The sequence below is a fragment of the Sphaerodactylus townsendi genome, linkage group LG02 (assembly GCF_021028975.2).
Source record: "Sphaerodactylus townsendi isolate TG3544 linkage group LG02, MPM_Stown_v2.3, whole genome shotgun sequence".
In the NCBI taxonomy this organism is placed as follows: Eukaryota; Metazoa; Chordata; class Lepidosauria; order Squamata; family Sphaerodactylidae; genus Sphaerodactylus; species Sphaerodactylus townsendi.
The window spans coordinates 143,418,297-143,444,249 of record NC_059426.1 but is presented as its reverse complement, the minus strand read 5'-3'; the positions used below and the strand labels follow the sequence as shown (position 1 = coordinate 143,444,249).

At 46.3% G+C, this 25,953-nt stretch overlaps 1 protein-coding gene across 3 annotated transcripts in view; it reads right to left on the bottom strand.

Moving 5' to 3' along the window:
• VASH1 (vasohibin 1) overlaps nucleotides 1-13,567 on the bottom strand; it is a 30,933-nt gene extending 17,366 nt beyond the window's left edge. For 2 of the 3 annotated variants that reach the window (XR_007243531.1, XM_048484986.1), the window contains exons 1-3: nucleotides 13,022-13,567; nucleotides 12,290-12,645; nucleotides 1,954-2,042 (exon numbers count right to left, since the gene is read on the bottom strand). Coding sequence is in view for 2 of the 3 variants with exons in the window: in XM_048484986.1 (XP_048340943.1) it covers nucleotides 1,954-2,042; nucleotides 12,290-12,571 (371 nt within the window). In the remaining variant the exon portion in view is untranslated. The remainder of the gene's footprint in view (nucleotides 1-1,953; nucleotides 2,043-12,289; nucleotides 12,646-13,021) is intronic. The other variant, XM_048484987.1, reaches the window with a different exon arrangement.
• Between the last annotated feature and the right edge of the window lie 12,386 nt (nucleotides 13,568-25,953).

Sequence of the window (25,953 nt, the reverse complement as noted above, 5' to 3'; positions counted from 1 at the left end):
AATTTGAAGCAGTACAATCTCTAGATGTACACATGGGATTTTTTTCCCTGGATACATGAGCTGCTTCCACTTGGCATCCCTGAATCAACTGTTACTGTTATTCTGGACACAGTCAGCTGTTCTGAGGAGATGCCTCCTTTCCGTCAAAGACAACGGAGACTGGCATCTTCCCAGCTGTCTTGCTTTTCACCAGACAGTCATGGCATCAGGGCCGTAGCAAGAGGGAACTGTGCCCGGGGCACGCGTGCGCCCCGCGCCCCTGCCACGCCCCTGCACCACGCGTGCCCGGTGCATTGCCCCCCCTCAGCCCTACGCCACTTTAGCTTTATAGCTTGGCGCTACGCCACTTTAGCTGTATCTGTATAGACTTTATCTCTTCTCAGATACAAGACAAACATTAAGTAAAACAAGCTGGGAACCCAGAAGAAGTCATAAGTGGGCAGATGGGGGAAATAACTAACTGGAAAATTCTCACTACCCCCACCCCCAAATCACAATCCACATTCTTCAACCTTAGTCTTCCTGTACAGAATACACTATAAGTTCTAAGGGGCTTGAGCAGGTCAGCTACTCCTCTCTCTAATTTTACAAATTGCTCTCCACATTTTGAGTATTATCATAGCAACGTGCTCAATACTCCTTGCAGGGGGTGGGTGGGTGGGTGACTTTTATTTATTTTTAAACCAATTTTTGGCATATCTAAGATGTCTCCTCCAGTAAACAGACACTCAGACCTCCACTGCAAAAAAAAATTTCCTAGGTAAATCTGGGTTCAAAGTCCCATTCAGACATGAAGTTCCTTGGGTAATCTTGGGTCAGTCAATCTGGCTGCTTAACCTATTTCACAGCTTTGTGAGGGATAGAAACCCTTTATATGCTGCCTTGATCTCCTTGGAGGAAAGATGGGATAAAACAACATAACAGACAACTGAGCCTCACTTGTCAGCTCCCGTATGCCATGCTGAGTCCTCATCAGGCTATCTGAGTGGGCTGTTCTTCTGCCTTTTAAAAAGCAAACATTTCCCTCCATACCTGATGAGTAACCCAAGGACACAGAAACCCCAGCCTGTTGAGCTGCCCTGCTAACCAGGCCCTGTCAGGGGCTCAGTGAAGTTCAGGTCACTTCCAGATATTGAGGACAAATGCATTTAAAAAGTGAAAACAAGACTGAAGGGATCAAAAACAGTGACAAAATCTGTTTGAGGTAACAAACTTGTCTTCTACAAAATAACTTATTTGCTTAAATTTTGTGTCTTTAGCTGAGAGAATGGATCAGACTTTGGTTTTCACCAGGATGCACATAAAGGCAAGTTGGGTAACTTATTAAATGCCCCTACCACCAAAGTGTCTAAATCTGAGGCAGAGGCAAAGCTAGGGGAAACTACGCCCAGGGCGTGCGCATGCCCTGCACCTCTGCCGCAGCATCGCCCACCCTACCCCGGAACGCCCCCACCACACCCCCTCTGGTCATGCCTCCACCGCGGCTCTGCCCGGGGTGCTGCGCCCAACCCCGCCCCGTTGGCACTACGCCTCTGATCTGAGGCCCCCTTTCAGTTTGAGGCCCAGGCCAAATGGCCCTCCTGTCTCAATCCCCTCCAAGCCACGCTGCTGGTAGACATTCTGCCATCACATTAGAGGGAATGATGGTGCCTTTTTTACATTTATCAAAAAGGCAGGGGAGATCTTGTGAGAGGTTAACATTGTCTCAGTCATATGCAGGATGCCAGGAGGAGAAGTAGCTGAACAAAGAGAAACCAGCAAGGCAACACAGGACAGCAAAACCATAGGCTGTAACAAAACAGTTGCTTCTTTTTTGAAAGAGAGCACATTCCATTTCCCAGTCTGACTGAAGCTCCAGGCTGCCAGAAATTGTTGTCAGTTGGGAAGTCATCTGGTGTTCTCCCCCACCCCCACCTCCATTTTTAATGCTTTAGCCAAAGGCAAAAAGGATACTGAAGCTCCCTGATGTAGCGCTGTATAGCCTCCAGGCGCTCAGGGATAAGAGTGGACGGCTGGAGCATAGGCACACTCGGTATGGGAATCTGCATGGGGTGGGGAGTGAAAAGACAAGATATGAAATCACCAGAACAGACATAAGCTCACACCCAGGCCCAGCATGGGAGCACATGAGATCACTGTTCCACATAACCACATGAAATGACCTTTCTTTCTATTTTACACTGCTGGTCACCTAGGGTCAATCCTGACGAGAGACTTTTTCGTCTTCTGATTTCGGTCAGCTTCGAGAGATCATTTCAGATTCTTAAGGGGAAAAACAGAGAGGCATTCAAACACCGGACAAATAATGAAGTTATAAAATGATGGACGCTAGCACTATAAGAAGCTAAAGAGAAGGTTCCTTTCATAGGCTCTGCACTCAGGGTGCAGTTGCTGCTCACAAGATTAGCCTGGCTTGTTTATTGACAGAACATTCCACTAAAACGTCTTTGTGCTGGGTTTGTTCTGTGCAAAACTGGTAAGGAGTACCCAGAGGGATGCTTTGGCCACCAGGAAGAAGATCCTCTATATGTGCAGGAAACTGAAGCACCAGAATTCACCTCTGTTTACAGTCTCAAGCGAATTAGTCTCTAGTCTGGATAAAAGGTAGAGTGAGCTGTATCATATAATTATTGAGAAGAAAGACACTCACACATGAAAGCACGTGCGGTAAAGCTTCAAATAACTGTATCAATTGGGGTGTTGTGTGGTTTCCAAGCTGTATGGCCGTGTTCTAGTAGCATTTTCTCCTGACATTTCACCTGCATTTCACATTTCACCTGTGGCTGGCATCTTCAGAGAAAAATGCCAGCCACAGATGCAGGTGAAATGTCAGGAGAAAATGCTACTAGAACACAGACATACAGTCCAGAAACCACACAATACCCCAGGGATTCCGGCCATGAAAGCCTTTGACAATAAACTGTATCAATTATCAGGAAGAGTATCAGGTAGATATTCAAGCAGGACAGAAGATTCTTGAGACTGGGGAACATTCCTGGCAGGGAACAATGTAAATGTCACAGCCACGGTTACTACACAACTACATGAAATGGAGGTAAACAGTACTCTCAAACCTGCAAAACCTGGCAATAGTCAAGAATCATGGAAGAGCACAAGACCACTAAAATCTATGCAAGGTAGACCAGGAAGGCTCTTATTCAAAGGGCCTCTGGATAAAGGCAGCTGGTCTTTAAGGTTCCACCAGAGTTTTATTTTGCTACAACAGACTAATGTGACTACTCTTTTGCAATCATACACATAGCCACAGGGAACAGCTCTTAAAAACACAGAGAATGTCACTAGAAGGATGGCACATTTCGCAGTTATTTTTCCAGTAGAGATGTACGCACACATGCACACACGCGTGCATACACAAGCCCTTTCCACACAGGCGGAATAGAGCGTCCCGGGGATGGCAAAAACGTGTTCGCACAGGTGATCACAACGCCCAGGCAGCATGGAAATGCCCCTTTTGTACCTCGCTCCACAAGTGAGGTTTTTCAAAAGGGGCGCCTTCCAGCCACTGCTGTGCGAACGGCAGCAACTGGAAGATGGTGTTTCCCTCCCGCCTCACCCAACTGGCTTACCTGCTCCTGCTGGCTCCCATTGCGCTGTGGAGGCCAAGGGACACGCCCCCCCCGGCCTTCGTCTCCAGAGCTGTCGCTCTGACCAGGGGGGCATGTTCCCTGGCCTCCACAGTGCGATGGGAGCCAGCAGGAGCAGGTAAGCCGGTCAGGGAAGTCACAGCCTGTGCGAAGGCTGCGCCTTCCCCTGCGCCCCTACCAGGACCATCTGTGCAAACAGTCCGGGGGGGGGGGGGGGCATCGGCATAATTTGTGGAGCGAGGTTCAAAAGGGGCATAATTTATGCCGATGCACCCACACTCTGTGCCCATGCGGAAAGGGCCACAGAGAGAGAGAGCGCTGAGATCATAGAACTCAGGAGCAGGCGCTTCAGAAAATGTTTGTTAGGGCTTAAAATTAATGAACCACTTCTAATATGCCCCGAAGACAACAGCACAGAAGTGCAGAACCCAAGAGATACTAGGACGTTTCTTAAAAGGCAGGTCAAAAGGTTTGAGGAAGTGAGACAAGATTTCCAAGGGGGGGGGGGGAGGAGGGAATCCCCAACACACAAAGCACTGATCATCAATTTTGCTTGTAAGGGGAAAAACATTCTGGCCTCATATTTAAGGTTAATTAACCCCTAGCAGTTCAGTGGTTCTTTACCATTAATCCATTACTGCCCATCAAGTATGCATTTCTACCATCAAATACCCCTTCCCGTCCAGATTCCTTCCAGCCTTCAGGCAACTTTATGTCGGCATGTTTCTGGTATGAAGCATATGATACACAGACCTCAAGAATACATACATCTCTGTTCCAGAGATGGCCATCAGCCAACTCCTTAATGTTTGGTTTGACTTTTATTTCCCTTCTTCCACATTAAGAGTCTTTCGGAGAAATCCAGAGCTGAGGTTTTTAATCTCAGGGTGCTGCAATCAGCAAAACAACAGCACCCAAAAAACCTCTCTTTCATTGGCTGTCAGGGGCCATTGCAAGTGGCAGCCTAAAATCCCCAGAAGACCTCACTTGTCCTCAGAATCCTGCCCTCAATTTAATATCCTGGTTAAGAATCGCTGAGTTTGCTGCTACCAGAAGAAGCAGAAGTTGCTACAGATACTAATACTCCCCATCTGCTCTCCCTCTGGAGTACATGCAACATTCCCAGATAATGCAATGAAAACCACTAAAGAATGGAGGATTCTCCTACTATAACTAGCCTCTCACTTAGACTGATGGGAAATTCAGAGTACACAGAACTGGGCCTGGAGCCCAGAATGGGTGAGAATTTCCTTCACATTCAAGACTCCAGTCTTCTCATAAGAAGAGGAGAGAAGAGTGAGAAGAGTAATGTGTCTCCCTCATTTCAGAGATAACAGGGTACACACTCTTAAGCAGAGGTGCAGCAAGGGGGAAAAGAACCCAGTGCACTGGTGCATCCTCTGCCCCCACCCTGCCCCGGAACGCCCCCGTCCCATCCCGGAACACCCTCGCCACACCCCCACAGGGGCACGCATCCGGTGCATCGTGCCCCCCCGTCCCCTTGGAGCTACACCTCTGCTCTAAAGGCTGCATCAGGATACTCCTGCCAGAGATCTCAGTGATTGGTCGGAAATTACAGCGACAAAAAATTAAAATAAATTGTCCGGGAGCGGGGGAAGCCCCCACCCCCTCCCCGGACTCGCGCCCACGCCGCCGGCCGGCCAGCGCCTTCCCCGCGCCTCAGGACAGCATGACGGCAGGGGAACCCCGACGCAGCGCCGGCAAGACGCGGGAGCCCTCCAGGGCCGGCCGCCCGGGCGATGGGGAACAGGAGCGTTTCCCCGGGCTCTCGCCGGCTGGCAAGGCAGGCGGGAGCCTCGGCGGCTGGGAGCGCCGCGCCAATGGGACCAAGCCGCAGCTGAGCCCGGCGGGCCAGCTGAGCCCTGTCGGGCTGAGTGCGGGGGTGGGGTCCTTATCCGGCAGGCAGGCAGCGGAGGGGATAAAAAGCGGAAGAGGACGGGCGACGGAGGAGAGAACAGAGGAGGAGGAGGGGAGGAGTGTGTGTGTGGGTGCGTGGAAAGGAGGAGAGGAAAGCGTGAAGGGACGAGGGAAACGACGAGGGGAACGCCCAGGGTCAGGAAAGGACCAGTCATTGGGGAAAAAGGACAGTGGGAAAGGAAGAGTTGGTGGTTGGGTAGAGGGGGCAGGAGCTGAGAGGGGAGAAGCAGCCAGCAGTCCAGCGGCTGACAGGGGAACTTCCCCAGTCCTCTTCCCAAGCTTCCTGCGCGCCCTGGGTCAGCTGTGGGCAGCCGGCTCAAGCTGTGGCTAAAGCGGCTGTCCCACTTAGTCCACTCCCCGGACAACGGGAGTGAGGCCGGGAATTCCAGCATCCGGGCAGGGGAAGGCGGGTTGGCAACAGGGGTCCCGGCTGGGACCCCACCCAGGGCGCCGGACATAAATACTGTAATCCTGTAAATTTTTCCACTCAAGTTATCTGGGTATAAGCTGTAAATTAATGGATCTAACCAATGGCTAAAAGAAAAAAATATTTTTCATAGCTGTTATTCCTTTCCAAAGAGAATTTTGAAAAAACTATGCTGATTTGTCTGTAGATATAGAGTAAGGTCAATTCTGTACCTACAAAGAGACTCCAGGGATTCAGAAGTCCACCAACTGCTATGTCGTTTTAAAAACAGCAAGCCACCATGGACGGATTCAACCTTTCCATATAGGAATCACAACTACCAAGACGTAGTGGGGCTCATGATGGAAACTTATACAAAACACTATCTCAGATGAGGACTCATTTCATCCGGGATGGAGGGTTTCATGTAGTCACATGATCACCACATTAACATTAGAAACTCTGTGTTGGATCAAACCAGAGGCCCTTCTAGTCCAGCCTCCAATCTCACACAGTGACCAGCCAGTTATTCTAGAAGACCAACAAAAGGGCATAGAGCAGAGATTCTCAACCTGGGGGTCGGGACCCCTTAGGGAGTCGAACAACCCTTTCACAGGGGTTGCCTAAGACACTCTGCATCAGTGTTCTCCATCTGTAAAATGGATAAATGTTAGGGTTGGGGTCACCACAACATGAGGAACTATTAAGGGGTCGCAGCATTAGGAAGGTTGAGAACCACTGGCATAGAGGCTGAGACCTTTCCCTGATGTTGCTTCCTGCACTGGGATTCACAGGTTTACTGACTCAAATGTGGAGGTTCCTCCACATGGTTAGTAATCACTGAAAGGTCTGTCCTCCATAATTCCACCTAACCCTTTTTTAAAGCGGCCTATGACTGTGGCCATCATGACATCCTCTGGAAGCAAATCTGACAACATAATCATTTGGTCTGTAAAGAGGTATTTCCTTTTGTCTGTCCTGAATTTAGTGGCCAGAAACTTCCCTGGGTGCCCACAAGTCAGCATTTGGGAGAGGGAGAAACGGTTCTCTGTCTACTGTGCATGGATATCTATCATGTCCCCCTCCCCAGTTATCTCTGCACTCTGCACTCTCTAAACAGGTAAGTCCCAGGCTTTTTAGACTTTCTTCTTAGGGAAGTTGCTCCAGCCTCCTGATCATCTTGGTTGCCTCCATCTGTACTTTTTCCAGCACTAAGATGTCCTTTTTGAGATACAATGACCAGAACTGCACACAGTTTTCTATATAACCAGCAATTCATATTCACCGTAGATTGCCAAGTGTCAGTTACTGATGTAAATTTCGTTGTGCGTGCACAATGACAATAAATGCTTATGCTTAATGCTTATGCTATGTAACATAAATGGGTCAAGGGCAGCAGTTTTCAAAAGATACCTAACACAGGCAGTGGTTTGCTGAACAGTCCACTCGGGAGAAAGTATGCAAAGTACTCCCATATATTACACATTCCTCAAGAGAAGGCCTAATGAAATCATTCTTTGTTTCCTGCCACCCCCACAGTTTTTGCAGTGCAGACAACCAGTGTCATAAATCTGTGTGCGAATTACTGGCACTGGGCTAGCAGTCTTGCTAAACATTCATATCTGACTCAGAAGTAGGACTGGACGTAATTCAGCCACAAGAATTGATAGAACAATGATTACTGTTGGGTTTTGGAATCCTGGAGCTTTGGCTGGTCTGCAGCATTCAGATAGCAGAGTACGAAATCTCAAAGCATCTGGTGGCGGGGGGGGAGAGGACACAAAGCTTAACAATAATGCTCAAGAACTACCACCTTCTGTGCAAATAGTGGGATATAAATATCTGATGTTAAATAATAAAGCCAAGCAAATGCAGGGGACAGTTTCATGCCCCTGCAATGCTGTCTTAAGTAGGACAGAATACAGACTTCATTATGGTGCAGTGATTCGAACGTCAGAACGTGACTGAGAAGACCCAAATTCAACTCCCCAATCAGTCAGGAAGATCAGTGGGTAAAACTTTGGGTGAGCCACTCCCTCTAAGCCTAACTTACCTCACAGGGAGAATAAAGTGATGGTGAAGAACTACAGACACTATCCTGAGCACCCTGGAGGAAGGGTGGGATAGAAAGAGAATAAAGTCATCTCTGCAATGCAGTGCTGTTCACATACAAGCTTCTTTCCAAACACAGTGAGCCCTAATGAGCCCCCTAAGACAGATCAGGGATATTATCCACAGGTCTTGGAAGAAAACTGAAATGCAAAAAAGGAGGGGTGTGTGTGGATTTTGATTAATTTCTGCCCTGTAGAATACACTAATCTGTCTGTCCCATGGAGCCATCTGCACCAGCGTCCTCATGCCAAAGGTCTTTGGGGATCTAAAGATGTCATTTCCATGACACCTGGCAAGGAAATCTTCAACGAGGAAATCTTAATTCTCTTCTCAGTGAGAATTAAGCACATGTGAACAGGCGTAGGGCCTGTCCAAGTCTTAGTGCAACACTTAATAGTAGACCTGAAGCTCAATGCCCATGAAACCAGGAACACTGCATCCTTTGCATTTTTCTCTGTGGGATATACTTATGAGAAGGCTTTCATAGCACAGCTTTCACAGCAGACATTTCTCTGTGCTAATTTACACAGCCCAGTCATCATATGACCATAGAAAATAAGTGGACTTGGCTTAGAAGCACAACTTCTGCAGAAGGTCCCGGGTTCAACCCCAAACATCTCCTGTCAGGAAGCAGGTGATGTGAAAGGCCTCTCTCCAAGACCTCAAAGAGCTGCTGCCTTTTTCAGTAGCACTATTGACCTTGATGGACCAATACCTTCCTTAGTAGCTTCTTGTCTAACTCCTGAACAATTTACCAGAGACTGACAGCTTACCTCATGCTCCCACCTGTTACACCAGCAGAAAGAAGAATCTCACTCATTCATATAGTGGAGTGGGGGAATCACACAATTTAAACATCTCACCTATGACTGACATAGTCAACCACTTCACTGCTATGAAGAGCTAGTAGCTGTTGGGTTTTGGGATCCTGGAGCTGCCTAGAAGGAAGTAGATTGGTCTGGATCTGCTCCACAAGAGAGAAACATTTCAAAAGCCACAAAGTTGGCCCAAGGTTGGAGAAGGATATGTGACTCAAAAAGACATGGCTACCCCACAAGACACAGTACCCAGGAGTTGCCAACTGCTCCCTCGATAAAGCCAAAAGTATGGCATGCAACCAACGCTGTGCCACATTCCAGGACTACCCAAAAGCATCAGTGAAGGTTGCTGGGCTAGGACTTGTTCTAGTAAAACACCACCATGCGCCAATCTGCACTGGCACTAAAATCCTTGAACCTACCCAGGTCAGGAGGTAGGACGCCAGGCTGCTCAACCAAGTCCCTGAGCAAAAAATATATTTCAACTGCCAAGACAAAGACTAGATGCATTATTCCAGGCACACTGGTGTCACAGAACTTGCTGTGTCCTGCGAGAATGAAAAGTCAGATCCAAGTAACCAGTCATTTGTACATCATGGCAGCCTCAACAATTGAGAGAGGTCAGGCCTCAGTGGTAGACTGTCAGCTTTGCATACAGAAGGTCCCAAGTTCCATCTCTGGCATCTCCAGTTAACAGGACCAGGGGATGGGTGATGAGGAAAGACCTCTACTCGAGTCCTTGGAGAGTTAGTGCAAGTCAGAGTAGACCAGGAGTCTGCAACCTGCGGCTCTCCAGATGTTCATGGACTACAATTCCCATCAGCCCCTGCCAGCATGGCCAATGCTGGCAGAGGCTGATGGGAATTGTAGTCCATGAACATCTGGAGAGCCGCAGGTTGCACACCTCTGGAGTAGACTATATTGACCTTGAAAGACCAGTGGACTGATCTGATAAAAAGAATCTTCATTATTGCTCCATTCTGCACAAATAAAACATTTTCAGGCAGGAAATAAAACCTTTCCACCATGGAGTTCCGCTATATTTACGTTTTATTTCCAGCCTGAAATATTTTATTTGCATGCTGTTCCCTAGCGATTCTTTTGTGAAGATATTTTGAAAACGTTTTCACTTGCTGTGAGATCTCTTTGAGATGTTTCTCAGACTTCCTCGTTGGTGTCATTTTCTGAGCTTGCGGCAGCCATCTGGTATTGTATTTTCATCAGGTTTTTTATTATTGGGGGGGTGTCATATTTTCATAGCTACAAAGACATGACACCTGGAAAATTGCAGCACGAAGCTTTGAAGCTTCATAGCATCAAGTTTAAAAACTTTTAAACTGGAGTTTAAAAAAGAAATGGAAAGAGCACAAATTGGCAGCCAGGAATTGTTTCAAGGGGATGACTGCAGAACAATGGGAAGTTTTGAAAACTTTTGCAAAACGTTTTCAGGGGCTTGTGCGGAATGGACTTAGGTGTGTTCAAGTCCTCTCTTTCAGGAGTTTTTCCAGTGGTGGACTTCAGAGTCTCCAGAACCACATGGATGGGTGCCCACATGGTTCAAACACCAACATTGTACAGTTGCATTTTGAAGCAGTTCCCCAAGCTGCGCTCTTCATGTAGTTAGATGGTGGATGGTCAGCATTTCTGCCCTGTCCTCAACAACTGTTAACAACAGTCACAATCTGTGTGAAGTGGAGGGATACTCTCTTTCTCCGTTTTAGCCGCACGAGGTTCCCATCTGCCCTGACTCTCCCCAGAGAGAATCTTTCTCTTTGCTCACCCAACTCAACCATCTGGCACTGCTCCTCATTATACTCAAGGGTAAAGTTTTCCTGTATTACACCCCCCCACACACACACACACTGATCTTTACTACCATGCTATTTTAAATGGTTTCTAGCTAGACTGTTCCAAACAGTATAAACACACTACATCACTTTAGCAAGCAATATTGAGATGAAGATTTACACCTCTCCCTGGTATATATGAAGATTATTGTTGTCTGCAATAGCATCTCTATCCCTTTAGCATCGCTACAAGACATTAAAATGGCAAACACCAGTGGGTGAAAACCAGCATGGTATAGTGGTTAAGGTGTGAGACTAGGACTGGGAAACCCAGGTTTGAATCCCCACTCTGCCATGGAAACTTGCTGGGTGATCTTGGGTCTGTCACACACTGTCAGCCCCAACCCAGGCTAGTATTTGCATGGAAGACCTCCAAGGAATATCTTAGGACATGGGAGGTGTTTTAGCTCCCATTGAAAATGAGGCACACTGAGGGTCAAATTAGGCATTACAGCAGCCACAGGTCCTATTGGTGGCTGCTGACACCAAACTAGAGACAAATTTGGCCATTTAAAAACACTGCTAAGTCCCGATTGGGCCTGTGGTACAGCAGGATCTGTGAACGGGCCTGTGGCACAGCAGAAATGTTGTGCCTTTTCAATTGTCTAGCTTGGCCTGTGTCTTAAAGGCGGAGGAAAAGGAGCTTTCCAACACAGCAGTGACTGAGAACAAAATATCTAGTAAGACCCTGCACAATGCAAGTGTCCTGTGAAGACACTGAAAGAGTTTGCAGAATTCTGGAAAAAGAATAAAATAAATTCCAGATGTAAAACAAGAGTCTGGAAGAACCCTAAAGCTCACCAAAATGTATTCCATCCTAAATTTACTTCATCAGATGCAAGAAATACTCATTCATTTATCAGAGGGCCAAACAGTTCATACATCTGATGAAGCAAGCTCCAACTCTGATTTTTTAAAAAGATGCCATAGGAAATTCTACCTAACTAACCTTTTAACCTGTAGACCTCACATGTACTTCACCAGCTCAATCATTCCAGAGTTAGGAAATTCCAGTATTAGAAGAACTTTCCTACAATCTCTTTCTTCCACAGCCCCGAAGTCCTGCACCTGATTAAGCTTATTTCATGCAGCTCTTCTGAAAGTTATTTCCTCCCCACTTCTATTATTTTCTTAACATAGCCTCTGACATCTTAGCTTTGCAGAATCTGATTTGGTTTGACTATTTTAAACCAAACACAACAGAGCTATCAAAGGCAACTCAAGCTACTTCAACGCTTCACTGACACTTTGTTGATGAAGCAAATGTGAATATGTTCATCATCAGGAAACATATATCATTGCTAAGGCCACAGCATTCCTAAGGTAACATTCTAATGTAATTGAACCATGGTGGGTCAGGGGCTCCACACACAGAGATTCCAATTTAGCCCCCCCCCCATACACACACACACACACACACACACACACACACACAGTTCCAGACTTGAATTTGCACAGTTGTCATTCTAAAGCTGTTGCCATTTTTCATTCCTTCACTGGTAGATTTGCTGGTAATTCTGCCCAGCAGGTTACCTTTCCAACCTCCCCCTCTAGCTTTCTTACCTTGGGTAGGTCGGTAGCCCCTCGGATCTTGAGGGCCACCTTTTCTCCATCAGGGTGAATCTTGGCCACATGTTTCCACATCCGCTCCCAGGTGGGTACATCAATGGGAAGCCCTCCTCGGTTCACGAAGAAGGGGACCCCACCGTCACGGAGGTCTTCTTCCCCATCTTCTTCTTGTTCCTCTTCTCTCTGCGCAACCCCTTCGGTGGCCTCTGACCTCCTGACCACGGCAGAGGCGCCTCTGCCGCCATCCTCTCGGCTGCTTGACATCCCAGCATTCATCAATCTGGCCTTCTCTTGCTTACAGCAAGGCCCTGTCTGGCCTCCTCTGGTTGCTGGAGAAGGCACCACCGCTGCTGGAGAAGACATGACCGTTAGAGGCAGAGAAAGAGGAGGCCCTTTCAGACACAAAGGCAAAAAAGGGTGTGGTTCATTCACATAACCCTGCAAGGCCAAGGGTTGTATTTCAACCTCTCCAGCTGCAAAGAGGCAGCTGTTGCTTCAAAAAGAGGAAACTAAAAGAGGAGCTCCAAAAGAAATAAGGAAATGATAGGAGGGATTGTTTTAATGGGGGGAGGGGGACACCCAGGAAAATCCCCCACCCACCACCAATCAAATCAGTTGCTTCAAGACCACAATCTGGATATTCAAGGAAGCAATCAGAAATGAGTGTGAGAAACTGGCAAAGGCCCCTTATGGGCAGCCAGGCTTTTAAGAATGCATTCCACTTACCTCTTAGGCCATTGCCAATGGTTAGAGCAGAGGGTCATTCCCCGAGAGCAACAGGGAAAGACCCACAAGCAGGGAAGCCTCGCAGAGAAAGTGCAGCCTTGCTGAGCTGCAGCAGCTGCAACCCAGGTGAGCTCGGGAGGAGGTCACAATCGCAGCGGGCGCTGCAGGGCAAGAGAGGCGGCCGCTTGCAAAAACGGGAGAGCCGGGCGGACGGGCGAGGCTGCAGCTGCTCTCCGGGGATGCAGGAATCTGCAAACGCGTCTTCCCGAGTAGACCCGTTAGCTCTGCGGGCGAGCCGGAGAGACAAAGGCCCGCCCGGTCTCCGCCAACACCTCGCTTTGCCGCTGGGCAAGGAGGAGGCGGAGCCGCCCGGGCAGATGCTGCGTGCGAGGGACAAAGCCGGCCGTCGAGGAAGGGCCGCGTCCTGCAAGCCCTTCGGGCGGCACCTCCGGCCAGAGCAGGCACACGAGCCGGCCTGGGACTGGGGCGCCCGGGGGCTGTGCTGGGGGCGGCTGCCGCTGGTTCCCCACTCATGCCAGGAACCAAACGCTCGGTGCGCATGCGTCCCTTCTGGGCTAGTTAAAGGGACAGTGAGTGACCCCCGCCTTCAAGCCGGGTGGGCTGCTGCAAGGTCACGGGAACGGCGGAAAGGGGTTGGTTTGCTTCGTCCTAACTTGCTTGGGAGCCGCGCAGCCGAACCCGGCTGTTGGGAGCTGCTTGTGAAAGGCGCTCTGTACATACTCAGAGGTACTTTGTCCGCTTCTTAGTTCCCTTGTTCTAGCAGGGAAAACAGGTCTGAACTTTGGGCGTGGCTTGGCTCAAATGAAATCCGGGTGGTCACGCCAGTAGCGAAGCGCTTAATTTTGTTCCCAGGGAATCTGTACTGACGAGCACCTTCAATGTTAGAATTGCTATAAAACACGTGGCTTAAGAAGAGCCAGCCACTCGTCGTAGACTGTGAACCCAGGTTCCAATTCCTCCCCCCCTTTAGGTTAGTCACACACACTCTCATCCTGACCTACCTTTCAGGGTTGTTTTTGAGAGAAAAAATGGAGGAGGGGAGGACGGTATTGTAAGTAGCTTAGTCCTATTAGGGAGTACGGAGCATATAAATATAAACAAATGAATATGCGTATTAGTACTAAGCATATACAGAAGGACTTTCTCTTACCAAATAATAGCTAGAACAGGGAGTAGGTATGAATCTAGAATTGCCAATTTTCGGATGAGGCCCTGAAGTTCTCCTGGGATTACAACTGATCTTCCTCTGAAGGCAAATGGCAGCTTTGCAGGGCAGACTCTATGGTGTTACAAGTTTGAAGAGCTCTCTCCCCACCCCACACTATGCCCTCTGAAGGCACTGCCCCTAAATCTCCAGGAATGCCCAAACCTGGAATTGGCAATAAAGGAATAGCCAAAAATTCAGGCGAGGGATAGCCAATCAGTGATTAGACATGCACTGTTTCTGCCACAATGGTGACTTTTTGCAGTTAACTTATGATGGAAGAAAGTGTGAAAACAAGATCTTCACAGGACAACAGAAATCCTACAAGCCTGAGAATACCTTATGGTTCTCAAACATGTTGTTCAAGGTTGACCTTACCAACAAGGGCCACACCGTGTTCACACGTCGTGCCATGGCAGGACCCTAAAGACACAGAAGCCATGCTCAAATTGATACATCTGGTAGAAGTTTGACCATGAGAAAAGAACTCCTAGGTCATGCCCCTAGCGGCTAGCCAGACTGGTTATTGATACCGGGATGAATCTGTGAACTCCTGCTTCATATGTTGTCATGCTGATATACACAGAGGAACAAGAAAGGATTCGCTCATTATGACTTTGGAAAAACAACAACTCCCTTTATAATCCATCTATTGGTTTCTTTGTAGCTTGTTAGTATATTTCTCCTTTACAATAGTTGCCAGTCATGTTTTTTCAGCATATGCAATGAACCTCCAAGAACTGTCTGCAGCAGAGTTTATAAGCTCTGGTGATTAATCAGTATTTCTTATATGTGTGTGTGCCCGCACAAATTTTGAAATACAATCACACATATACAGGCAGTTTCTATATTAAAATTGCTGGAGTTGGCCACCCCATAATTGGTTCTCTTGCCCTCTCCTCAAAATCGCTCTTCTGCAGGAAAAGGTCAGAATATTAAAGTGCTATGATGCTGCTTGGCATTGCTTCCGTATAAGGATAGTGGCCCCTTCCGCACAAGCAGAATAATGCACTTTCAATCCACTTTGCAGCTGTACGGAATAACAAAATCCACTTGCAAACAAGTGCGAAAGTGGATTGAAAGTGCATTATTCCGCATGTGCGGAAAAGGACAAAATAAACTTATCTAATTTGAAAAACCTGGATTGCTCATTTAAATTATATACAGCATGAATTAACTTACTTTATCCATCGAAGTAATGAGAATGGATATCCTGGTGCACATTCCAAAGTCAGTGCAAATCATCTTTCTTCTTTTCAGAGCCAATTTTTAAAGTTCAAATCTCTCTCCTCTGAAAAAAATGGGGAGGGAAATAAAGCATGGTGATTGTACCACTGTTGTAATGTAATTTCAATCATGGAAAAGAAGCTGGTGCAGAGTCAAAGCTCTACTTACGACCTGAGTTTGATCCAGTTCTGGTAGCTGGTTCAAGGTGGACAGTCAGTCTTCTGTCCTTCCAAGGTCAGTAAAATGAGTATCCAGCTTGCTGTGGGTAAAGTGTAGAAGACTGGAGAGGCAATGGCAAACCATGCCATAAATATAGTTTGCCTTGTAAATGTTGCGATCAACCCAGTGCTTGCACTTTTACCTGTTAAAAAATCAGGGTTGTGTCGTCTCACACCACTTGAAAACCAGTTAACAGTATCCCCTTTGCACTTGAATGCAGATTAAAAAAATGCTGGGGAAGAATTTTGCTACCTCAATACTCACACAGACCAATTATAGCTTAATTTGGGCATTTTCTGAAGTGCTGCCTGCTTACATATATATAAAATTATAAACATCAAATTGGTACATCTTTTCATATGCTTATGATGACCTTCGGCCATCTACCATATCAAAAGCACTGTTGCTTCAGATGCGGATATTATTTTAGGTGATACTCATCATTATTATTTAATTCTACTGCTAAAGCCTTCCCCACCTTCCCTAAGGTCAGCTTCTTTTGGAGGCAACAGCAACATATTTGGGAACCCGAGCTTTTGAAAGTGCACTGCCTAATCCCTCTGACATAACAGAGCTCCCTCAGAAACGCTTAAATTGCTGACCACCTGGCAATTAGTTCTTGTGGTGAGAAAAATGAATCCACCTTCCGCAGCATCTATCTTCTCCAGGGGAATTGATCTCTGAAGTTTGGAGCTGAGCTGTAATTCCAGGGGATCCTCAGGTCCCAACCCAGATGGGAATAGAGGTTCAGAATAATATTGCAAAAAAAAATTGGCAAGGATGCAGAAAAGCAGCATCAGACCCTTGTTTAGAGCCAAAAACATTTCATGAAAGATAGACTTGTTTAGATGTGAGAGACAAGATAATCTAGGAAAGGAACTTGTCAGGGGCTGCTCTGATGGGCTGTGAGATGTGGCACAAGATGGATGAAGGTTATGTTGCAAATGCAAAGATGGCACCAGGCAAGCTTGGGGATTGAGAATTTAGTACTATACTTTTCAGTAGCAGCATCTGGAAGCAGGGCGGGAGCTCTATCAGCAATATATATGGATGGAAGGTAGAGGGTTAAACCCTCTCTTCCCTTCAGCACACAAGAACCTAAGAGTCCAGCATCATGTTTCTCACAGTGGCCATCATTGAAGACCATCAAAATAGGTATAGAAACACCAGTATTCAGAGGTTTACTGCCCTAGATTGTAGAGATTCCCTGGTGTGTCCCCCCCTCCTTGTTCCACATATTTATCACCCAGTTGATGCAACAATAACATATTATTATTATTATTCATAATAAACTCATGAATTCTGTTGCTTTTGGGAAACAGCCACATTGCTTAGATACATATATCTTGTGCAAATCTAAAAGTTAGCTGCTCAGGTGCTTCTCACCTCAACATCTAAGAAAGCCACTAGGTTCAGATGATGGAAGAGATGCTGTTTTGTTAATTAATCAAGAGAGTATTTAAAAACAATAATCTGGAAGTTGTATATGACTTCTGCAAAGGGTGTGTGACAAATCTCGGTACTTGCATTCTTAACAAGCTGTCCTTATGAGATGTCTGGGAAATAGGAATGATCTCAGTACCACATAATCATTCTGATTTGGAATTCCTTTCTCCTTATCTCTGACGTGGGACTTTTTTGTACTTACAAGATAGCCAGTTCTGTAAACTGACACTCTGTCCTGAGCCTTTACCCATAGTTCCAAGCGGACCTTGATAAATTAGGTGAGTGGGCTAAGAAATGGCAAATGCAGTTCAATGTAGCAAAATGTAAAGTGATGCACATAGGGGCAAAAAATCCAAACTTCACATACACGCTACAGGGGTCAGTGCTGTCAGTCACAGACCAGGAAAGGGATTTGGGCATCTTAGTTGATAGTGCCATGGGAATGTCAACTCAATGCATGGCAGCTGTGCAAAAGGCAAACTCTATGCTGGGGATAATTAGGAAAGGAGTTGATAATAAAACTGCAACCTTAAATAAAGCCGTGGTGCGACCGCACTTGGAGTACTGTGTTCAGTTCTGGTCACCACATCTCAAAAAGGATATCGAAGAGATAGAAAAAGTGCAGAGAAGGGCAACGAGGATGATTGAAGGATTGGAGCACCTTCCTTATGAGGAGAGGCTGCAGCGTTTGGGACTCTTTAGTTTGGAGAGGAGACGTCTGAGGGGGGATATGATTGAAGTCTATAAAATTATGCATGGGGTAGAAAATGTTGACAGAGAGAAATTTTTCTCTCTTTCTCACAATACCAGAACCAGGGGGCATTCATTGAAAATGCTGGGGGGAAGAATTAGGACTAATAAAAGGAAACACTTCTTCACACAACGTGTGATTGGTGTTTGGAATATGCTGCCACAGGAGCTGGTGATGGCCACTAACCTGGATAGCTTTAAAAAGGGTTTGGACAGATTTATGGAGGATAAGTTGATCTGTGGCTACCAATCTTGATCTGCCTTGATCTCAGATTGCAAATGCCTTAGCAGACCAGGTGCTCAGGAGCAGCAGTAGCAGAAGGCCATTGCTTTCAGCTCCTGCATGTGAGCTCCCAAAGGCACCTGGTGGGCCACTGCGAGAAGCAGAGTGCTGGACTAGATGGACTCTGGTCTGATCCAGCAGGCTAGTTCTTATGTTCTTATGATCTTATAGTTTGCTATCCAGACACCAGCAGGTCATATTTAACTCCATACAATGGAAAGCTTCACCTGCTGATTCCTGCGAAGCAAGCTGTTGTGGAAAGCACAAGAGCAAGCAGGGTTGGTTGTTTTCTAGCTAACAGGCAGCCTGAATTCCTACTGGCAGGGTTGCCAACAGGTCTAGAGGAAAATGTCCTGTCATTTCAATAGACGATTAATTAGGGTTGTTTGCTCCCATGCTATGAAAAGCGTCATCTGCCCATTCACACTCATTTAGACTCTCATATTAAAGGGACAGGACATTTTTTTACAAGGCCTGTTGGCAACCCTACCTACTAGCTCATCCAAAGAAAAGTTTATTTTCTAGCTTTGAGCTGGATGGCCCAGGCTACCCTGATCTTCTCAGATCATGGAAGCTAAGCAGGGTTTGCCCTGCTTAGTATTTGGATGGGATACCACCAAGAAATACCGGGGTCATTACGCAGAGCCAGGAGGTTCAGGTTTCTAGTCATTACATTCTTTGTCACAAATTTATCTGCTGCTTCCCTGCTAGGCAGCTCCTGTATTTTTAACTGCTTGACTGTTCAGTTTCTCAAAATCATACTGTTGTTAAAGACATGGGGAACCATGCCAGGAAAAACAATCTCTCCTGTAATTATAGATTTAGATCACACATCAATTACCTGATAATGCATGAAACAGTTATTTCAAATGTTTACAGTATGAGATCAGAAACTGCAAATCTGAAACTGGATTTTGAAAGTTTGACTCAGCTCTTACAAGTGCTGATGCTATGTTCAGTTGCAACAAGGTGTGTTTATTCCTATGTGTCTGGTGTTCAGTCGCAGTTAAGAGATTTCCCCATCAAAGACAACCGCTCTGTCCAGACCATACCATGAGGCAAGGTTTGAAGCCAAACGTGTCTTTGCAAATACATTCATGGACTTCGCAGAAGTGGCATCATCGCTTGTAACTCATTAAGCCCGTTGACTGGAAGTGCTGAGTGCAAGTACTTAGCGGGCACTTGTTAAATATTATTATTATTTATTAAGTTTAAAGCCTCATGATTTACTTCCTGCTATTCACACCTCACTTGTACAGCCACCTAGTGGCAACTGGAGATTTTTGAAAGAAGGAAGTCTGAGCATGGCTACAGTTTCCAGGACAAGGTTTTCAAGCATCAAAGGTTTTCGTGTCCATTGTTGTGATCTCTTCCCAGCAAATAAGCTCAAGTTTACTGAAATCAGTTTTATTGCATCAGATTAAATGAACAGGTACATTCCAGAGTGGTTTTACTGGATCTAAAGTTCTCACACCAAGCAGCAGCCTATATCCCTCACTATGCACCCCCCATAGTGGGCCACTGCGAGTAGCAGAGTGCTGGACTAGATGGACTCTGGTCTGATCCAGCAGGCTTGTTCTTATGTTCCTATCACTTAATGGTTTCCCCCAAAGTGAAAGTGTTCCCAAGCCATACAGTTCCTCCAAAGTCAGAACCCTCCCTCATTAAGGGCAGGTGCTGTCTGGCTGGAAAGGGAAAACCGATACTACCAGCCTTTAAACAATTCAAGCACTATCATGAGCAAAACAAAGCACTGTTCCTTGTTTAAGCCGAGGGATTCTTTGTGCCGTGGTCTTCCAGACTCTCCTGGGCGAGCATGGTAAGACCCCCGGGCTGGGGTCTTGACAGAAGTGTTATGCAGGGGTGGTCTTAGCCAATGGGCAACAAGGGAAAGCTGCCCTGAGCCCCATACTGGCCAGGGCAAAGAACTGACCTCTTGAAGGAGAGGGGAAAGAAGGACAGCAGGCTTCTGCTATTGCTTGTACCCACCTCAGCTGTGCTTCCTGCTGACTTTGCACAGGCAAGGTCATTGCTTGGCCTCAGCAGAGGGCTGTCAGTGCGTGTGGGAAATGAGGTGGGGGTGGCAGTGATTCTAAAGCTTTATCCTGGCTTTTGGGCCACTTTTTATACTGACAAAAGGTGTTGATTTTATTGTTATCTTATGTTGCAAGCCACCCTGAGCCTGCGAGGGAAAGGGCAGTCTATGAATAGAATAAATTAATGAATAAGCCCAGCTAACAATGGTTAATGTGATGGCCCAGGCTAGGCCGCTCTCCTTAGATCTCAGAAGTTAAGCAGGACCAACCCTGGTTAGTATTTGGATAGGAGACCACCAAGGAAGTCCAAGATCTCTATGCAAAGGCAGGCAATGGCAAACCACCTTTGAAAGTATTTTTCCTTAAAACCCTTTGGGGTCACTATAAGTCAGCTGCCACTTGGCCCTTTTTACCACCTATATCAGTAGTGGCGAACCTATGGCACGGGTGTGAGAGGTGGCACTCAGAGCCCTCTTTGCGGGCACATGAGCTGCCACCCCAGTTTGGGCACTCGGCAGTGGCATAGCGCCAAGGGGGCAAGGGGTGCGTGACGTACTGGGTACGCACCCCATGGGGGTGTGGTGAGGGTGTTTTGGGGATGGGGTGGGGGTGTTTCAGGACATTCCGGGGCAATCCAGGGCAGGGCAGGGGCGTGGAAGGGGCACAGGGTGCACACCTGCCCCAGGTGCAGTTTCCCCTCGCTCCACCCCTGGTGCTCAGTCTCTAAAAGGTTCGCCATCATCGCCTATATGGTTAATGTGATTGTCCAAAAGTGAGCTGTTCCACTGGCAGTGGCTGATTAGGGTTTGTCAAACCAGGATGTGAAGGGAAGCCAAAGGCAACACCAGAACAAGGCAGTGTTTCTAGCTGGGCTAAAACTCACACAGTGTATCCTGTGCTTTGCAGCAAGGAGAGCAGATTGGAGCTATAAGACGTGCCCACAGGGCATGCTGTATTATTATATTTTTAAAGGAGGCTATGCAAAGAACTCATTTTCTCTGACAGGAGCAACCATGTTTTGTAACAGACCTCCATAATTTAGAGTGAGTTCCAAATATAGTTCATTATATAAAGGCATGTTCATGCCATCTATAGACTTGGAAGATTTGTATGCAAAATCATACCTTAAACTCTGCAAAAATAATGTTAAAAACACAAGAGTTGTCAGTGCTGAAGTCTATCACAGAAAGCAGAAGTTATATAAAAAAAAGTATAATAATTTTTGTAAAAAACCCTAATAGTTTCCAAGTTCATTTCATTGTTATGGATAGGATGATTTGGCAACATGGTTCAGAATAACACCATCCATGTCCAAATTCTCAGGTTTTGGAATTTATATGGTTAACACAAGCACTGTGCACATTATACTAACTGCACATACCTCATTTGTGCAGAATAGCCACCCTCAAGGATGTAGGTAAGGGGGGGGAGTTTCCCCGGGTTCAAACCCCTCCAATACATGTCCAAAGCTCCGCCCCCCGTTTGTGGTTTTTTGTATTTTTAGTGTTTTTTTCGATTTTGACCTGTAGGGGGCACAGCTTTTAGGCTAGCAGCACCAACATTTCAGGGATTTTCTGGGAGACTCTCCTGAAGATACCAGCCAGGTTTGGTGAAGTTTGGTTTAGGGGGTCCAAAGTTATGGACTCCCAAAGGGGGTGCCCCCATCCCACATTGTTTCCAACGGAAGCTAATAGAAGATGGGGACCTTCCTGCAACGGCTGGGCAATCATGAATGCGCTGCTGTAGATCAGTCATACTTGCTGCCATAGGGAGAAAACATGCTTGGGGGACTTTGTACACTGTTGGGCACTAATAGAATCTGCCTCCCACCTGCTGGGTGACCTGCACAAAATGGCAGGCGGATTCTCCCTGACGGAATGGCACAGAACTTAAAGTGAATGGGTTGAAGGGCGAGGAATAACATATCTCCTACCTGTTGTGTTCATTCAGGAGCACGTCCAACCCAGGATTGTGCAAAAGGATTGCCAGTTTAGTGATTTTTGAACATTCAGGGTTGAGGGGAATAGAACGGGCCAAGCTGGTTTTGGGAACTAGACCTGTGCAAAGTCCCCCCACCCCAACGGTTTATATAATGTCCTACACCCATTACATTTGGTCTGTGCAACTGAAAAGAGTTCCATCAAGTGTCTCACAATAACACTGAATAGTAGCCCCTATAAAGCAGTTGATGATGGCTTTGTACTTTCTATGGTTTCACAGCAATCATTCAGTGTAAAAATTTTTGTGCCACATGCCTACAAACAAGTTAACTTTGGGCACCTGAACTGCTGACTAAACATGTGCAAAGTATCTCATACAACATTTCAAAGTGGAGAAGAGCTTCTAGGGAAAGTGGTCATTAGTTCATAATGTAGCCAATTATGAACTAGGCAGAGATATCAAATTTCAGTAAAATTTATTTCATAGAATAATAGTGTTGGAAGAGACCACAAGAGCCAACCCCCTGCCATGCAGGAAGTCACAATCAAAGCACCCCTGACAGATGACCATCCAACCTCTGTTTAAAAACTGCCAAAGAAGGAGATTCCACCACATTCTGAGAAAATGTATTCCATTGTCTAACAGCCCTTACTGTCAGGAAGTTCTTCTTAAGGTTTAGGTGGAATCTCTTTTCCTGCACCTTGAATCCATTACTCCCTGTCATGTCCTCTGGAGCAACAGAAAGCAAGCTTGCTCCCTCTTCAACATGATATCCCTTCAAATATTTAAACATGGCTACTATTTTTTATTTTTTATTTTATTATTAGATTTTTATACAGCCCTCCCCCGGAGGGCTCAGGGGGCATATGTCACCCTTAACATTCCCTTCTGCAGACCTTTGACCATTTTGGTTGCCCTCCTCTGGACCTGTTCCAACTTGTCAACATCCTTCTTGAATTGCGGTGCCCAGAACTGGACCCAGTATTCCAGGTGAGATCTGACCAAATCAGAATAGAGTGGTACTATTACGTCCCTCAACCTATACTCCTATTGATGCAGCTCAGAGTTGCAGTGCATGTTCCAGGTACTTGGATAGGAAATGAAAATGATGTCCAGTGAAGGCCCTATAATGGATCTTCTTGAGGCGTATTAAGGTCGCAATGACCTTTGGCTGTCAGCAGTAAATTTGAACTTGATCACTTATTGAAGTTTATTGCATTCATCCAAGTACTTTCCAAAGAAATTTTTGAATTTGGTTTTCAGCTGTTGCAGTTAAATTGCCATTTCAGCCTTTTAACACGTAGAATACAATTTTAGTCAAGCATTTTATTCTCTATGTTGCGGTTTTTTTTACAGTGCTGCAACCTGCTCCAAATCCAAAGGCTGGATAGAAATGGAAATAAATCTAATAATCTAAATAAAATCTAACAGAAGAAGGGCAAGAACTATTTTAAAACTTCTGTATTATCAGGATCTGCTGAACAATGTTATTTATCCCCGTTTCATCAACAATGGTTTTATTGTAACCTTGGTTTTTAAACATTAGGGATCCAAAGCAAGGCAAACAATACAGAAAGGACCTTTTTTCCGGCTGAAGAAGAGTTTGGATTTATATCCTACCTTTCTCTCCTCTAAGGAGACTCAAGGTGGCTTACAAGTTCCTTTCCCTTCTCCCCATAACAGACACCTTGTGAGGTAGGTGGGGCTGAGAGAGTTCTGAAGAACTGTGACCAGTCCAAAGTCACCCAGCAAAAATGTAGGAGTACGGAAACACTTCTGGTTCACCAGATAAGCCTCTGACACTCAGGTGGAGGAGTGGTGAATCAAACCCGGTTCTCCAGATTAGAATCTACCTGCTCTTAACCAGTACACCATGGCTGGCTCCAATGCCTGCTTGGGCAAACTCTAACAGAGCAGTTGAGAAATGACCTCATGATATATCTGTTTCTGAGAAAACAGACCCAGAGAGAATAATTATGGTTATTGCAGCTGACGAAACTGTGTGGGTATGTGATGGTTGACAAAAACCACTCTGATAATGACCCATGTGGTCTCAAATCAACTGGGTGAACACATACACATAAATACACACAGAAAGCAGCCTTACTGAACCAGACTCTTGATCCATCAAAGTCAGTACTGTCTGTGCAGACTGGCAGTGGCTCTGAAATGCTTTCTCCTCAAGGAATGGCTAGGGGAAAAGTGAGTCATCAAAGCTGGTTAACTGAGGCCCCGTCTTACACTGGGTGCCGTCAAATCTCAGCCGACTTATGGGGACCCTGGCAAGAGACTTTCAAGGCAAATCAGAAGCAGAGGTGGTTTGCCACTTTCTTCCTTTGCTGAGTCATCCTTGGTCTACCTTCTAAGTACTGGTCTTGCTTAGCTTCCAAGATCAGACCAGGCTAAGGTAACGCCACCCCACCTCCGCCCCCGCCCCCTCAACCCAATTTGCTGCAGAAGACACCTGTTGGATCACTCCCTTTTTTTCACCGAAGAAAGGGGAGAGGGCGACATCTAGTGGAGAGGAAGATGCATTTTCTTCTCATGCTTAAAGAATTACTGCAGTTGAAAAGCCTGGTTGGTCACTTGTTCAAAGGATAGGCTCTTTCCATTCATACTTTCCTCCAGCATCACAGCTCAGTCTCCAGTGCTGGGATGTATTTTGAAAGAATGACTACCCCTCGCCTTCATTTGCTGAGGGTAGCTCGTTCCCCCATCCACAGTGTCTGGAATGCAACAGTAACAGTCCAGTAGGAGAAGCTGACATCACTGCTAAAAATAATATAGTCTTGGAAGGATGAGCCTGATCTCAGGAGGCAAGTAAACAAAAGCATGACCCAATTCAATCAGAGAGCGTTGCAGGAAGATATACCAGAAAAGATGTGATTGTTCTGCAATCTGTTATGTACAATGCAAAATATAACTCGTCAGCTACAATGTGTGAAATGGCTTTAGCGTTCGTGCACACATATTTATACGGATGGGTGCTGGCAATGGGATATGTTCATCTGCTACTCAGGGAGTTAGTTTATTTATAAATATGCTGGGAAGTCAGAAAGAAACCTTGAAGAATGGCAATGCTAGCAAATCATATTGCCAAAATTTTAACATGATATCCCCAAAAGAGAAACAATGATGTATCGGGGACAGGTGCCAGAAAACAGGGTTGTCATTGGTAAACAAGGACAGTGGGAGTGTATGCGGAAACAACTATGAAGACAATGCGCATAACAAGAATGAGGTTCAACTGATCTCTCACCTCCCTCTCCCTTGCCCTCCCTTGTGATGCCACTGGGCAATATTATGCAGAGGGATTTGTTGGCTATAGCCTTCAAACTACCTCCAGGGGAGGGTGGTATACAAGTGTAATAAATAAATAAATAAATAAAATTTTATTATTTACTAGTACCCAGCCACGCGTTGCTGTGGCCCAGTCTGCTGAAATGGGAAAGAAAGAAAAGCGAAAGTGCATGTTTTCCCCTCCCCTCCCCTCCCCTCCCCTACCTTGCATGCCACCCCTCCCTCCCCTCTCCCTCCTTTCCTCCACTAGGGTGGGTGGACCATGTGCAGATGCTGGGTCCCCTCCCCTCCCCTCACATGTCACCCCTCACCCCTCCTCTCCCTCCTCTCCCTCCTCTCCCTCCCCCTCCCTTGCATGGCACCCCTCCCTCCCCTCCCTCCCCTTCCCAGTGAAATTTGGGAATTGTACATGGATATTTTGGGAAACATTAAGATGGAATCGTAAAGTAGTGAGTATAGCGTGTTTTGCTGTAACGTCCACCAGATGGCGCTGTTTTGTAAGAAA